This window comes from Mya arenaria, chromosome 11 (genome assembly GCF_026914265.1).
Source record: "Mya arenaria isolate MELC-2E11 chromosome 11, ASM2691426v1".
Lineage (NCBI taxonomy): Eukaryota > Metazoa > Mollusca > Bivalvia > Myida > Myidae > Mya > Mya arenaria.
Genome location: NC_069132.1, coordinates 23,935,026 through 23,949,342, shown reverse-complemented (window position 1 = coordinate 23,949,342; position 14,317 = coordinate 23,935,026). Strand labels below are relative to the sequence as shown.

The 14,317-nt window shown below is 38.8% G+C and overlaps 1 protein-coding gene across 6 annotated transcripts in view; it reads left to right on the top strand.

Annotated features, from left to right (window-relative positions):
• Positions 1-14,317, top strand: part of LOC128209682 (ubiquitin carboxyl-terminal hydrolase 34-like) — a 65,395-nt gene that overhangs the window by 23,725 nt on the left and 27,353 nt on the right. For all 6 annotated transcript variants that reach the window (XM_052913833.1, XM_052913829.1, XM_052913831.1 and 3 more), the window contains 19 exons: positions 248-343; positions 792-878; positions 1,112-1,285; positions 1,616-1,692; positions 5,592-5,635; positions 5,952-6,076; positions 6,473-6,631; positions 7,074-7,187; positions 7,518-7,694; positions 7,964-8,147; positions 8,628-8,791; positions 9,529-9,594; positions 9,900-10,046; positions 10,362-10,418; positions 10,874-10,951; positions 11,292-11,386; positions 11,604-11,776; positions 12,159-12,324; positions 14,080-14,158. In XM_052913833.1, coding sequence (XP_052769793.1) covers positions 248-343; positions 792-878; positions 1,112-1,285; positions 1,616-1,692; positions 5,592-5,635; positions 5,952-6,076; positions 6,473-6,631; positions 7,074-7,187; positions 7,518-7,694; positions 7,964-8,147; positions 8,628-8,791; positions 9,529-9,594; positions 9,900-10,046; positions 10,362-10,418; positions 10,874-10,951; positions 11,292-11,386; positions 11,604-11,776; positions 12,159-12,324; positions 14,080-14,158 — 2,262 coding nt within the window. The remainder of the gene's footprint in view (positions 1-247; positions 344-791; positions 879-1,111; positions 1,286-1,615; positions 1,693-5,591; positions 5,636-5,951; positions 6,077-6,472; positions 6,632-7,073; positions 7,188-7,517; positions 7,695-7,963; positions 8,148-8,627; positions 8,792-9,528; positions 9,595-9,899; positions 10,047-10,361; positions 10,419-10,873; positions 10,952-11,291; positions 11,387-11,603; positions 11,777-12,158; positions 12,325-14,079; positions 14,159-14,317) is intronic.

Here is a 14,317-nt window from a genome sequence, read left to right as displayed (position 1 = left end):
AACCGTACTGTGCATGATGTTTTGTTATTTTTTTGATTATCTAACAAACATTGGATTTATATTTTGAATGTTAATTTTTGGAATTTTTTCTAAAATCAACCAAGTAAATTAGCAAAGTTTATAATCATGTTTGCTTTCAAGTGTTTTCTGGCATTATCAATTTAAAAGTTGTTGGAAGTGATAAAAACTAAATAAGTCAAGTAAGAGCATTCTTCAGTATCCCATTGTCGATAAAAACTATTTGCAGGCCCACCGAGGCGGTGGTGACTCATACAGGACAAGCACAGAGTCAGAGATGTCTGTGGATGATGAACAACCCCCAGAGGAACACTGGAGCAGGAAGGTGGGGAAATTGTTTTCCTTTCTTAAAAATTTCAAATCGCAAATATCAATAATTAGAGAAATTGCTATTCCAAGATTTTTTTATATATCTTTGTAACATTGCAATTCAGAAGAGGTTAGAGTGGACATGTGATACTTAGGTGTCCACCTCTGATGTTTTATGTCACAAGGTTAAGCCTACCAGGGGTTCTTCTTCATGACGTCTCAAAAGAGACACCAGTGTAGGTTTCCATGAGGGAAATAGACATGCTTATCGCTGTTGTAACAATCTAACAAAGACTGTCATACACTAAGTATAGACTCAGTCAAAATACAACCTTTATGTTGCTTGTGAAGAAATTTCAACTTTAATAAGCCCATGTTATGTATATGTATTTATTGTGTTTTTTTGTTGAAACCAAAGATGATTGCCCAAACTAACCACATGTTTGTTCTATTCCTAAATGTAGTTCATAGAGAAAAAAGGGTTGAGCCACATGTTCAGCATCTTCAAGTCGGGCAGCCTACAGATGAAGGAGGATGAAGCCTGGAGTCAGGTACAAGGATTGTTTAGATACTGTAATTGTTGTTGTTCAGATATGCAAATTTTTGTAGTACATATGTGATAATTGCTTACAGTTCAGATATGATGATTGTCATAGTTCAGATAAGAGAAATGTTTGTAGTTTGTTCAGATAAAAAAATATGCCTGTTTCTGACAAAGAGTTGTTGATTCATTTCGCCATGTATAATAAAAATGATTGAGGTAAACAATTTTTCCGTTCCACAGTGGGATCAGGAATGCCTGGCCTTCCTGCTGAGGTTGATATCTCAGTTCTCCATCGACGCATCCGACATCGAGGCAGGGCATGATGATGTGTTTGAGACAAGCTACGACAGCCCTAAGAAGAAACTGAAGAAGCAGAAACAGGCTGATAAGATCATAATACCAAGGCTGGATCAGGTAAGAATAGTTAGGTCAATGTGGTTTTAGGCTCGAGTACAACTTTGGGCATTTCTGAGTATATTAAGAACATTATCCTGTTTTTTGTTGAAAAGTTGAAGACATCACTCTATTGTGAAACATATTACATATACAACATGTGAAAAGATTCATTCATACTTCATGCATCCGAACGACACAGCATGCCCCTTGACCCCCTAAGCTGGCCAGTTTCTTTTAAATTTGAGTTCAACAAGTAGCCTTTATTTGCTTTAAATTGGTTAAAAAACTTACTGTCCTTACTTCATTTTTCTGAAAACGCCACTAATCCTATATTCTGTCCTATTTCAGAGTATAATTTCTGTACTGAATGTGGAAGATGTCCTGAACATTCTGATGAAGATTCTCTATGATGCAGCAATGCCGGTGTAAGTAGATAGTGTTTTACCTTAAATTAATCAAAGCTATTGATAGCTAAATATTACTGATATCAATTTTGAAAGGCCATGACCAAGTTTTCCGTTGGGGATCAAACCCACAACCTTTTGGAGACTTGGAGACCTTAACCACTAGACCACTTACGTCCATGTTAGTAGATAGATGTTTCGTTATAATTGTTAATGCTTTGAACATAATTATTATCATCACAGTGATAGGCATTTTTTTTTTCTCCAATTAATGCTTGTCTCTTTTTTGGATGAAAAAAGTAGGTATTGGCATAGCAATGTTGTTTGGCATCCTCGGCACCCCAGCCTATCATAATCTATATGATACCCTGACCTAAATGGCTAGGGAAACTTCGTTAATCTTGAATATTCATAAGTATTTTTTGACCAATGAAATAGTGGATAACAAACAGGAAAGAATCTCCTTTGTGAAGAGCTATCAGCATATTTAATAATATCCTGCCCAAATCAATTTGTAAGCCATGATCTCATTGGATTATTTCGAACCAAGATTACATCCGCTACTTCTTGGCCATTTCCTCACCACATGTGGTGTGTCTCTTGCAACCAATCAACCGGCTGGATTTCACCTTATTAATTATTCATGAGTATGAGATTGTAACAGCTGATTTGCCCAGGGTTTCATATAGGTTATGATATGCTGGGATGCCGAGGATGTATTGTTGGTGTCATCATCATCATCAATGTGCAAAAACTTTGCCAATCACTCAAAATCTGTTGGAGATATTCATATGATACTTGGTACACATGTAGCAGGATATAGCGTGCACATGTTAAACACGCTCATATTTCTAGCTTTTATAATTGTGCAGTTATGAAAAAGTGTGAGTTTATAGCCATGCTAATTAGGTTAAACCCCCAGTTGACTCGAGTTCCAGTGAACTTTTGTTTCATTGACCGCTCCAAGGCGGCAATCTCTGTAGTGGATAAGCCATTTTGATGACAGCATTATTTGTTTGTGGTGTTTGTTTTTTTGTATGTGATGTTAATATGTTTGTGTCTGTAGTTCAATGTTGTTTCAGCAATTGCCTGGTGCCCCTAAACAGGGTTTATTTTTGAATTTCTGACTACTGGGCTTGTCCCTGTATTTTTCACTGGATTCAAGTACTCAACTGTATTTTGCTACTGATGGTACTGAATATTATTATGTCTCCCCCTCTCTGGGGGAGACATATTGTTTTTGCCCTGTCCGTCAGTCCGGTAGTCCGTCAGTCCGTCAGTCCGTCCGTACGTCACACTTCGTTTCCGATCGATAACTGGAAAACCGCATGACCTAGGATCACCAAACTTGGTAGGGAGGTTGGTCATGAGGTGTAGAAGATCCCTATTGTTTTTGGGGTCACTAGGTCAAAGGTCAAGGTCGCGGCGACCCCCAATGTAAAAAACATTTCCGCTCAATATCTTGACAATGGTTTGACCTAGGTTCACCAAACTTGGTAGGGAGGTTGGTCATGAGGTGTAGAAGATCCCTATTGTTTTTGGGGTCACTAGGTCAAAGGTCAAGGTCGCGGCGACCCCCAATGTAAAAAACATTTCCGCTCAATATCTTGACAATGGTTTGACCTAGGTTCACCAAACTTGGTAGGGAGGTTGGTCATGAGGTGTAGAAGATCCCTATTGTTTTTGGGGTCACTAGGTCAAAGGTCAAGGTCGCGGCGACCCCCAATGTAAAAAACATTTCCGCTCAATATCTTGAGAATGGTTTGACCTAGGTTCACCAAACTTGGTAGGGAGGTTGGTCGTGAGGTGTAGAGGATCCCTATTGTTTTTGGGGTCACTAGGTCAAAGGTCAAAGGTCAAGGTCGCGGCGACCCCCAATGTAAAAAACATTTCCGCTCAATATCTTGACAATGGTTTGACCTAGGTTCACCAAACTTGGTAGGGAGGTTGGTCATGAGGTGTAGAAGATCCCTATTGTTTTTGGGGTCACTAGGTCAAAGGTCAAGGTCGCGGCGACCCCCAATGTAAAAAACATTTCCGCTCAATATCTTGAGAATGGTTTGACCTAGGTTCACCAAACTTGGTAGGGAGGTTGGTCGTGAGGTGTAGAGGATCCCTATTGTTTTTGGGGTCACTAGGTCAAAGGTCAAGGTCGCGGCGACCCCCAATGTAAAAAACATTTCCGCTCAATATCTTGAGAATGGTTTGACCTAGGTTCACCAAACTTGGTAGGGAGGTTGGTCGTGAGGTGTAGAGGATCCCTATTGTTTTTGGGGTCACTAGGTCAAAGGTCAAGGTCGCGGCGACCCCCAATGTAAAAAACATTTCCGCTCAATATCTTGAGAATGGTTTGACCTAGGTTCACCAAACTTGGTAGGGAGGTTGGTCGTGAGGTGTAGAGGATCCCTATTGTTTTTGGGGTCACTAGGTCAAAGGTCAAGGTCGCGGCGACCCCCAATATAAAAAACATTTCTGCTCAAAATCTTGAGAACGGTTTGACCTAGGTTCACCAAACTTGGTAGGGAGGTTGGTCGTGAGGTGTAGAGGATCCCTATTGTTTTTGGGGTCACTAGGTCAAAGGTCAAAGGTCAAGGTCGCGGCGACCCCCAATGTAAAAAACATTTCCGCTCAATATCTTGACAATGGTTTGACCTAGGTTCACCAAACTTGGTAGGGAGGTTGGTCATGAGGTGTAGAAGATCCCTATTGTTTTTGGGGTCACTAGGTCAAAGGTCAAGGTCGCGGCGACCCCCAATGTAAAAAACATTTCCGCTCAATATCTTGAGAATGGTTTGACCTAGGTTCACCAAACTTGGTAGGGAGGTTGGTCGTGAGGTGTAGAGGATCCCTATTGTTTTTGGGGTCACTAGGTCAAAGGTCAAGGTCGCGGCGACCCCCAATGTAAAAAACATTTCCGCTCAATATCTTGAGAATGGTTTGTCCTAGGTTCACCAAACTTGGTAGGGAGGTTGGTCGTGAGGTGTAGAGGATCCCTATTGTTTTTGGGGTCACTAGGTCAAAGGTCAAGGTCGCGGCGACCCCCAATGTAAAAAACATTTCCGCTCAATATCTTGAGAATGGTTTGACCTAGGTTCACCAAACTTGGTAGGGAGGTTGGTCGTGAGGTGTAGAGGATCCCTATTGTTTTTGGGGTCACTAGGTCAAAGGTCAAGGTCGCGGCGACCCCCAATATAAAAAACATTTCTGCTCAAAATCTTGAGAACGGTTTGACCTAGGTTCACCAAACTTGGTAGGGAGGTTGGTCATGAGGTGTAGAAGATCCCTATTGTTTTTGGGGTCACTAGGTCAAAGGTCAAGGTCGCGGCGACCCCCAATGTAAAAAACATTTCCGCTCAATATCTTGAGAATGGTTTGACCTAGGTTCACCAAACTTGGTAGGGAGGTTGATCATGAGGTTTAGAAAACTCCTATATTTTGGGGGGTCACAAGGTCAAAGGTCAACGTCGCTGTGACCTCTAATGTAAAAAAATATTTCCGTGCAATATCAGGAGAATGCTTTGATCTAGGTTCACCAAACTTTGAAGTGAGGTTGGTCATGATGTCTAGTTGATTTTGCAATCAGTTGGTCAAAGGTCAAGGTCACTGACCTTGAGGTGAAGAACCGGTTTCTGCTCAATAACTCAAGAACGTTTACACCCAGGAACTTCATACTTGGTATGCCAGTTAGTCATGACTAGTTGATGGCCCCTATTGATTTTGGGATCCATCATTGATTATTTCTCACCTACGACCACACAATGGGGGAGACATGCGCTTTTTCAAAAAAGCAATCTCTAGTTAGTATTTAACTTTTATGGATACAATCTACATGTTTACAATTGACTTAATTACAGTATGCATGTATGTATATACGTGTAGTTTTGCTACCCATGCTATTTAAATGGTTTTTGCTATTTCAGTGATTCCAACTACATGAACGCTGGGACTTGGGGTAGAACAGAAGGTAAAGAAACATCATTTAACAAGCTGTCTGTTGTAAAAAATGTAAACACACTTATTATGTTCCTCCCTTATGCAAAAACTCGCCAAAAATTAAATATGTATAGTCTTGTCATCATAAAATTTTCAAATGTTTTTAATATTCGAAATATTTGGACCGTTAATTCAGTTGGTAGAGCGCATAATTTAATCCTTGGACTTGAGCAACTACTTTCTGAACCTGTGACATTCTGATGTATAATTGACTAAGTTTGGAAATATCTTGCTTGTACTAATCGCTGTACAGCTAGCTTTAAACTTCAGTAATCATGTGTTTTTAGTGGTTCACTACTCCTTATCCCTGCTGGTGTCGTGGGCGTTCTCTGCCGACCAGGTGAAAGACTGCCTGTGTTCCTCTGCAAACTTTCACTGCTGGCTCAAACGACTCACCCTTGAGGCGCCGGAGGTATGCATTGTCATGGTTATGACCTTACACATACATTTCTTACTACAAATAAAGTCAATGAGAAACAGTTATTCGCTACAAGGTGACCTTCCCATTGCATTACACACAGTAACCACACTTCCAGTCAAGTTATTGTTTTTTCTCTATGTTAAATGTTGTAATGTTTAGACCATACTGCTTTATGGTTAATCTTTTCACAATAACCAGCCTCTTTAGAGGATTATTTGCAATGTCTCTTTGTCTTAATTTAGATGAATACAATATTAGTTGTTAGAAATCAGTTTAATAATTCTTTGAAAAACATTAACCAATATTTTAAGATTCAATGTAACGGTAATAAATCTATAAGTTTTTTAGTTACCATGGCATAAATGCTTTTGTTATTTCCCTTTTAAGCCCCATGTACGACGGGAGGCCTGTATGGGACTGTATCGGCTGTGTTTTGGGCGGACAGCGGAGGGGAAGACGGGCTACCCATTCCTGCTACCAATCCTATCTAGTCTTCTCACCTTCCTGTCTGACGCCCTCAAGATTAAGCCCCAGAAGAGATTAGATGTAAGTCTTGATGTTTTGGTATTATTGGTAGACAATTGGTATTAAAGAAACATACATAGGATACTCAGAATATAGGGATGAATGTGTATTGCCTTTTATCAAATTTCAGTCTGTTTTATTGCGTACCATTAGTCATTTAAAGTAATTAGTCTTACAATAAGATAAAAGATGTTCTAAATTTATAGTCATGCAATAGAAAGGCTACTTCTTGATTATATATGTATAGGTGGTAAATAAATGTCTGTCAGTGAAAAATTAAAGGTGATGGTGATTTATCAACTATATTTGTAGGTATATTTGTAATATTTCAGTTTTTAAACATCAGTCATGAAATTTTGTGACTTCACAAGAAGGTTAACTATATTTGATCAATATTTTTTTGATATGATTCTGAGTACATTTCTCATTTTAACTGAACTGCATGTTATTCTCATTTTCCCAGGATGAAGGTTCACCGAAGGAGAAGGAGCCATATGGTCCTGGTTGCCGTGACTACTTCTGGCTGGTGTGCAGATTTGTGGAGAGTATCTCAAAAACAGACGCCAACCCGGACTCAGTATGTACCCAGACTTTATTATTAATACATAAAAGCATTGTTACATTGACTTGGTTACTTACCCTGTTACAGGACAGCCGAATGAATCGACCAAGCCTTAGTTTAGAGTTGAGTGAGATTCTACAGGGAAAGATGATTTCAAGACTTGTCAAGCTTTGAAAGAAAATGACCTCATTTCTCAATTTGGCTACTTTCTCTTTTAGGACAGTCCTGTTAATGTATCAAGCCTGGGTCAGGATTTGAATGAGCATGTTGTAGTAGAAATGTCAGGCTTTGAGGAAAAGTAACACTGATTGTTCTTAGTTGACAATGTTTATTCTTCTGTTTCAGGAAAGCCCAGTGAATTTATCAAGCCTGGGTAGGGACTTGTGTGAGCACATTGTTGGACGGGAATACCTTGAGACTCGCCATGGTTTCGAGGAAGATGACGCCCTGATTGGTCTCCTCAATCTCGCTACTGCAGTTTTCAAACACAACCCAACATTTAAGATCACAGATGAGTGCAGGGTAGGGTGTGATTTTTTTATGTTAAAAAGGAAGAAAAAGTCATTACAGAATGTTGAAATATAACTTTCCTATCTTCTTCCAATTGTAGAAACCAATGCTTTTATTTTCTATTCTATCTAATGTATATTTTTTGCCAAATTTTTTCATCTTAAAAAATATTCATTAACTACTTAATCATGGTTTACATGCAGCATTCTGCTTAAGAATAAATTCACCACTAAGTAATGGTGTAGCATTTATCATGCATAATTCACATACATATAAATCAGGAGTTCCTGAGTGGAGTTTTTGAATGCCTGTTTGCCCTGCCGTCGCCTACAAAGCGTTACCTGCCCAAGTGTAAGAGCCAGGCGTCAAGGTCCGGGGCGTATGATCTGCTGGTGGAACTAGTGAAGGGAAACATGGAGAATTACAAAGTCTTACATGCAAAGATGCTCCATCAACACACAAAAGGTGGACTTATTTTTCATTGACTATACCAAGAATAAATAAATATTATAGAAAACAATATTTTAAAACAATGTATGTATGTAATCTATTGTTCTATGACAATAGGTGTCGCTCCTTGAGCCTATAATATTAGTCTTTGATTCACGTGCAATTCAACAACAGCATTGTTAACAGTTTGGGCTGCATGGCATGGCCCTGTGGTTTCTAAGGTCTTTTGGTTATACTTTGTTATTTTTGCGATTCTTTCTCTCCTTTTTTGTTGGATTATTGTGAAGCCTAGACCAGCAGCGATAAACTTGTGATGAGTTGTCCAAAAAAAAATCTTGTTAATTTCTTTATACCTTTTCCCAACTTTTATCGCATTTTTGTTTCAGTTTTGGTAGATGATTGTATATTCAGACTTATAGACCATGGATATACACATATAAAACCAAAGTTATTCTGATACACCATACTGAATGTAAATAAATTGAAATATTTCAGACTCCCATGCCCCATACCTCTGGGACTACTGGCCGCATGAAGACGGGCGTTCCAAATGTGGCTATGTGGGGCTGACTAATTTAGGGGCCACCTGCTACATGGCCACCTGTATGCAACATCTGTACATGATTCCCCAGGCAAGGCAGTCTATCCTCCAGGCAAAGGTACATGTTCATGTATGGTCATTGTTAGCTGCTCTGTTTTTTTGAAGAAGAAACATTGAGGTATTGTCATAGCCTTGGCATTGTTGACATCATGGTATACAAACTTTAACCTTGGTCAGAATTAAAAAAAATAAGGAGACAATACACACATATCAGACATTGCAAAATTCAAGCAATCTACATTTTTGGTACTTGGATAACTATGCTACAGCTTTTTCTGTACGGAATAATAGCCATTATGTTTGCATGAATATAATTCAAATTATTTGCTAAGAAATAGTTTTCTACTTGGCTACATGACGCCATTTCTAAGGCATTCGGATACATTTGCATGTCACCGTTATCATGGCCACGAGATTTTATTCTTGCTGGAAATGAGAGAAATTTAGATCACGTGACGAGATCTCGCGATACCGGTAGTTCTTTCTCTTTGGCGATACTGTAGCAGCCGCTACAAATTCAAAAACTCTTAGATCTATGAAACCTAGTTCAATTGTGGTAAGTTGGATAGATGTAAAACACAAATCAATACAAAAGAAAAAAGATGCGTAAATTGGGACAACAGTGCATGTTATCTAAAGATAACTTTTGCCTAGGTAATGCTTAGTTTTATTGGAACACTGTCGGTTTAAGATATGTGTACAAAGAATATGGAATGAAATGATTTACATTTTGAATATACTTGCACTACATAGACTGTACATTAATGTTTATGATCATATGTAACTTTCTTCCAGTGTTCCGTACAGACGAGGCATGAACCAACATTGTTGGAACTGCAGAAAATGTTTGCATACTTACAGGTATTCATGTTTATCCATAGTATATAGCTAAATGGAATACATTCCAATAACTGTATAATGAAGATGTCAGGCTAAACCTTGAATACAAAAATGCCAAACATTAGTTCATTTGATTGAATTATTATCAATATCTTTGAAATCACCATCTACTGGGTATATCTGTGGCTTCTGTAAGGTATATGCTTGGACAAAGATCATTTTCAAACTCTAAATATTTTAGATATCCTATCTAAGTTCTCAAAGTTATAGAATTCCTAAAATTACAACAGTGACATGTCTGTGAAATCTGTATTTTTACCTCTAAGGAGAGTGAGCGTAAGGCGTACAACCCGCGGGGTTTCTGTAAGGTGTACACCATGGACAAACAGCCCCTGAACACCGGGGAACAGAAAGATATGACAGAGTTCTTCACCGATCTCATTACAAAGCTGGAAGAAATGTCACCAGATATGGTTGGTACCTTTATACCTATATATGCAGTAATAAATTGTTGTTGGTTGTTTTTATGTTATGCCATATGAACATCAAGCATAATAATAATTTTATTGGAATAAAAAATTACATGTGCGTCTTTGACTTGTTCATAATGTATTTCAGTTATTATTATTTTTTTAAAGAAATATCATATAGAGCATATGAATATTACTGACTATTTGGATGATACAAAGATTAGAAAATCTATGTTGTTTCTATGGAATTTTCTTCAATTTGGATTCTTTTATATTTATGCTATGACATTTAAAGGAGAGTTTTGTTATATTTTTCAGAAAAAGTTGATTAAAAGCCTGTTTGGAGGTGTAATCACCAATAATGTTGTGTCCCTGGTAAGTAAGCCTGTCACTGATTAGTTTGAACTCTATGAGCGAAATTTTAAGCTTAGATATTTGTATTCAAGAAAATGTTGTTATTATCATAGCCTTAGTGGGGTTGTTGGTTTGGAAGTTGTTGTCGTGCCAAACTTTGGTTGTTGCTCAAAAAACATTTCTGATATTCAAATCAAACTTGACACACATTGTTTGATTGTCTATTTTTGTTTGTCCTCACATTCATGCAAAACCAATTGCTCTGGCCAAAGATTTCTATGGTTTTACTATTTGAGATATTCCCATCATATATAGTTCTTGGGCAAATTGGTATGACTAAATATACACCCCATTACTATTCAAGTTATATCCATCTGTTACAATTCTTAGAGGAGGGGGGAGTTTTGGAAAAGCTAATCGCTTTTACAGTTATTACAACATATTATAACAGTTATTACAACATAATATTCTTGCAGGACTGTGAACATGTGAGTCGGACCCTTGAAGAGTTCTACACAGTCCGCTGTCAAGTAACAGACATGAAGAACCTATATGTAAGTTGTTTGATTCATCAATGCCACTTTGTTACATGCATATATTGCTGATTTGATAAAGATCATTATAACAATTAGAATAAGGAGTTCAGGATCATTTTAGGACCAGCATTATAGTCATCAATATTGTGGAATTTTGAAATAGCCTCAAAATGTTTTGCCTTCCATGTAGGATTATTAAATTCAATCTGTGGAATGGTCTAATGTTAATGGTCTCTACTTATTTTAGGGTCAAGAACACAATTTAGGATTATCATTGTTATATTCTGTCAGCCACATGACTACTGAATGGTATCAGGACTAGTGTTGTTACAATCATATGTTGTTTGCTTGTTTTCAGGAGTCTCTAGATGAGGTTACAGTGAAGGACATGTTAGAGGGAGATAACATGTACACCTGCTCCAAGTGTAGCAAGAAGGTCCGCGCTGAGAAAAGGTATGTCCCAATTAGTGTTAACACTAGTTTAATATTATGTTATCATCCTATAAGGGTTTATGTATATACCGTGAAGAAGGCAACCTGTGCGCTGAGAAAAGGTAGGCCACCATTGTTTTAAAAGACACCCATTTCTATGTTAACTCCTCCTGGTGTGCCAAGGATACACGCTGCTCAAACTGTAGTATCACTGCAATATTCTTCCCTCTGATTCCAGAGCGTGTTTCAAGAAGCTGCCGAAAATAATCTGTTTCAACACGATGCGTTACACGTTTAACATGCTGACAATGATGAAGGAGAAAGTCAACACACATTTCTCCTTCCCGCTCCGCCTCGACATGTCTCCATACATGGAGAAAAACCTCATTTCCTCTGATAAACTACAACAAGGTTGGCACAATTAAAAATGTTGTTATTGTGTGTTTATACTTGTTAGAGTCTTAGAACCATATCGGATGAAATAGGACAAGGTTAGCACAACTGCAAGGTTAAAGTAACACTATAATATCTCCTGTGGTTAACTACAGCCTGGTAAACAGTTTAAGATTACAGTCGAAACTTGTTTGCTAGATATCAATTGGCTCGATTTCCTTGTTGACTCGAATTTGATGTAAAGGACTGATTTGTTTATTCTTGGTAAGCATTCCCACTTGGCTCAATGTTTACAAGGCTAAAAGTATTTTGGCTGGTCCCTGGGATATTGAGCTAACAGGATAAAACTAGTTGATGTCCTTTACTAAGTTTTCCTTAATTGGCCCTTGATATATTTCAGATGATGAGGATATTTTTGGCCTGGAAGGGGAGGAAGAGCCAGCGGATGACACATTCGAGTATGAGTTGAATGGGGTCACCGTCCACACAGGCACGGCTGATGGGGGTCATTATTACAGCTTCATACGCGACAGACTCAACAAGTCTGACTCTGGACAGGATAAATGGTAAGTGTCAGAGAAGACCTAGTCCTGGACCTGTGTCTGGCTCAGACTTAAAAAAAAATAGAAGTTTTCATTGTTTTAAAAACCTATCATTGCCTTCAAAGTAATCACAGGCCTTTGCTTGATTTATATTCACTGACTTCTTAAGCTATAGTATCTGACTCGTGTCACTTCAAAATATTGAGAAAAACCATATAATTATTCCCCCCTTCGAAGAAGAGGGGTATATTGCTTTGCACATGTCGGTCGGTATGTCGGTCGGTCGGTCCGTCAGTAGACCAGAGCTTGCCCGACTGATAACTCAACAATTCCTGGATGTATGGTCATCAAACTTGACTTGAATGTTGGGCCTGACCAGTAGATGACCCCTATTGTTTTTGGGGGTCATTGGGCCAAAGGTCAAGGTCACAGTGACCTTTAATGGTAAAATAATTTTAAAGCTTGTCCGAGTGATAACTCAACAATGCCTAGACCTATAGTCATCAAACTTGATATGGAAGTTGGGCCTGACCATTTGATGACCCCTATTGTTTTGAGGGATCATCAGACGAAAGGTGAAGTTCACAGTGACCTTGAATGGTAAAAGGTTGTCCGAGTGATAACTCCACAATGCCTACACTCACGGCCCTCATACTTGACTTGGAGGTTGGGCCTGACCAGTAGATGACCGCTGTTGTTTTTTGGGGGTCATCGGGCCAAAGGTCAAGGTCACAGTGGACTTGAATGGTAAAAGGTTGTCCGAGTGATAACTCCACAATGCCTGCACTCATGGCCCTCAAACTTGACTTTGAGGTTGGGCCTGACCAATTGATGACCCCGATTGATTTTAGAGGTCAAAGGTCAAGGTCACAGTGATCTTGAAAACAAACTCGACAATTCCTGGACCTATGGTCATCAAACTTGACATGAAGGTTGGGCCTGACCAGTAGATGACCCCTCTTGACTTCAGGGTTCATCGGGCCAAGGTCAAGGTCACAGTAACCTTTAATGCAAAAAGGTTAACAAATCTACTCCCAGTGATATCTCAACAAGGACTTAACCTATGATCATCAAACTTGACATGGAAGTTGGGCCTGACCAGGAAATGACCCTTATTGATTTTAGGAGTCATTGGGCCAAAGGTCAAGTTCACAGTGACCTTGAATGCGAAAATGTTTCGAGTGATAACTCGACAATGCCTGCACCCATGGTCAAATCTGACTTGGAGTTGTGTCTGACCTGTAGATGACCCCTACTATGATTTTAGGGGTCATTGGGTCAAAGGTCAAGGTCACTGTGACCTTGAATGATAAAAGCTTGTCTGTGTGATAACTTGTCAATGCCTGCAACCATGGCCCTCAAACTTGACATTTAGATTTTTGGTGACCAGCTGATGACTCGTATGGATTTTGAGGTCATAGAGTCAAAGGTCATGGTCATAACACACTCTATCCTCACACTTTGAATGGTCATAATCTTAAAACTGCCTCAACGGCATCCAATGTCAGTGACAAATTAGCTGTCATTTCGGTCCATGCATATTTCATTCAATTGTCCATATAATCCTAACATGGCGCTCAGGGGGGCATAATGTTTGACAAACATCTCTTGTTCTTCTTGAATCTGAAATATGACTCTCGGTCGAAATGCCAAATTTCAGAAAACAGTATGAGTCCATTCTTCTCTCTTTAAGATGAACTTTACAATAAGTCTGAGTGCCAAGCAAAGGTTTGTGTCCAGGGACTACCAAAAACACCTAAGTGTCATATATATTTATAGGTTCTTGTTCAACGATGCTGAAGTGAAGCAGTTTGACCCCAGCGGAATAGCCACAGAATGCTTTGGTGGGGAAATGACCGTAAGTACTCTGCTTTACAATCTTGAAGGTGATTATTGCTCTGTCTGAAATAATTCTTCTAAAGCCAATATGATGGAACCATATTACATTGTACCATGAACAAGAGTAATAAACATATTACATTGTACATTGAACTAGATAGAAGAAACTATTTAAATA